We start from the raw sequence: 1377 nt of genomic DNA, 5'->3' as shown, positions 1-1377 counted from the left end.
CTGGTTGAGGCTATTTAGAACCTTCTTTGCTTTAGCCTGTGTCAGCATATAGCATTCATTCACAGCGACTTGATCGCTCCATAAGTTAATAACCTCTTTTCCGTCCGGAGATAAGCACCACATCACCTGATGAAGGGTGGACGGAACTCCTTTCGTTCGGTGTATCCAGCCTCTTCCCATGATGAGATTATAGGAAGGATGGATCTCTGTTAAGACAAAGTTCTCTTTCAGAGTCCTCTTCGCCCTAGTTACGGATAAGTCTATTACCCCAAGGGGATCTCCTCTTGTGCCATCGAACCCCATCAATGGGCTGGAGGTAAGTCAAATAGATGATGACGGGATCTCTAGCTGCTCAAAGACCGCCTTTGTGATGATGTTGGCGCTACTTCCTAGGTCTATCAAAATCCTCTTGATCATGAAATTTGCCACTAAAAGACTGATGACCAATGGATCCTCGTGGGGGAGTTGAACTCTGGATAGGTCGCTATCGCCAAATCCAATACTGATGCTGCCCGAAGCGATAGCATTGACCGAGGATATCTTCCTGAGCTTATGGGCTGCCCTCAATCTAGATTTGTATACCTCCTTGGACTCTTGATCTTCTTCAGATCTGCCATGTATTGCATGAATGACTTTTACTTGAGTACCTTTTACCTTGCGAGGATAGACCTCGCGGGGATTCACATACTCCTTCGTCATGAGGTAATCTGCCAACTCACCTCTGGCAATCATATTTTCCACTTGTCACCTAAGGGATCTGCAATCATTAGTTGAATGCCCATAATCTCGATGATAAGCGCAATGCTTGCTTTTGTCCCTCTGCTCCAAGGGTTGCTTCATTGGCTGCGAGGCTGTAAACCTCATCTTATTCTCTTGAAAGAGCCGTGCTAAGGTAGTTCGGAGAGGTGTAAACCCTTCCTCTATCATTTGCCTCTTCTTAGGTGCCTGGGTGATCAGCGTTGAGGCGCGTTGGCTTTTCTGAATTTTTGAATTTGGAATTCTCTCTCGAGGCTTGTTCTCCACTGTCACGAGAGTGGCGTGCTGCGCTCGGTGGGCTACATTTTCCTCGAGCCGGATGTAGATCTAGGCCTTAGCATTGAGAGTTTGCATGTTGGAAAGAGAATATTTGACCAAGGAAGTATGAAACTTCATCCCCTAAATCATTGCAAGTTTAAATGTTTCTATAGCAGTTGCGGGATGACAGTCTGCTATTTCCGAAGCTTCCATGTTGAATCTAGATAAGAAATCTTGCAGTGTTTCCCCTTTCTTTTGCCTTACGATGAAGAGGCTAGCAATACTCTTCTTTTGCTTTTTATTTCCGCAATATTATGCTAGGAACATGGTGCATAGAGTTACGTAATCCGGGATGGACTTGTG

At 45.2% G+C, this 1377-nt stretch overlaps 1 protein-coding gene across 1 annotated transcript; it reads right to left on the bottom strand.

The window, feature by feature from the left end:
• Positions 1 to 321: 321 nt before the first annotated feature.
• LOC132309851 (uncharacterized) lies at positions 322 to 732 on the bottom strand. The gene has a single exon (XM_059808115.1). The coding sequence runs from the start codon at positions 730 to 732 to the stop codon at positions 322 to 324; it is 411 nt and encodes a 136-aa protein (XP_059664098.1).
• Between the last annotated feature and the right edge of the window lie 645 nt (positions 733 to 1377).

Source organism: Cornus florida, unplaced genomic scaffold (genome assembly GCF_030987335.1).
Source record: "Cornus florida cultivar Cherokee Brave unplaced genomic scaffold, ASM3098733v1 CherokeeBrave_3.0.0_Hap2_Chr05, whole genome shotgun sequence".
Lineage (NCBI taxonomy): Eukaryota > Viridiplantae > Streptophyta > Magnoliopsida > Cornales > Cornaceae > Cornus > Cornus florida.
This window is presented reverse-complemented; position numbering and strand designations above follow the sequence as displayed.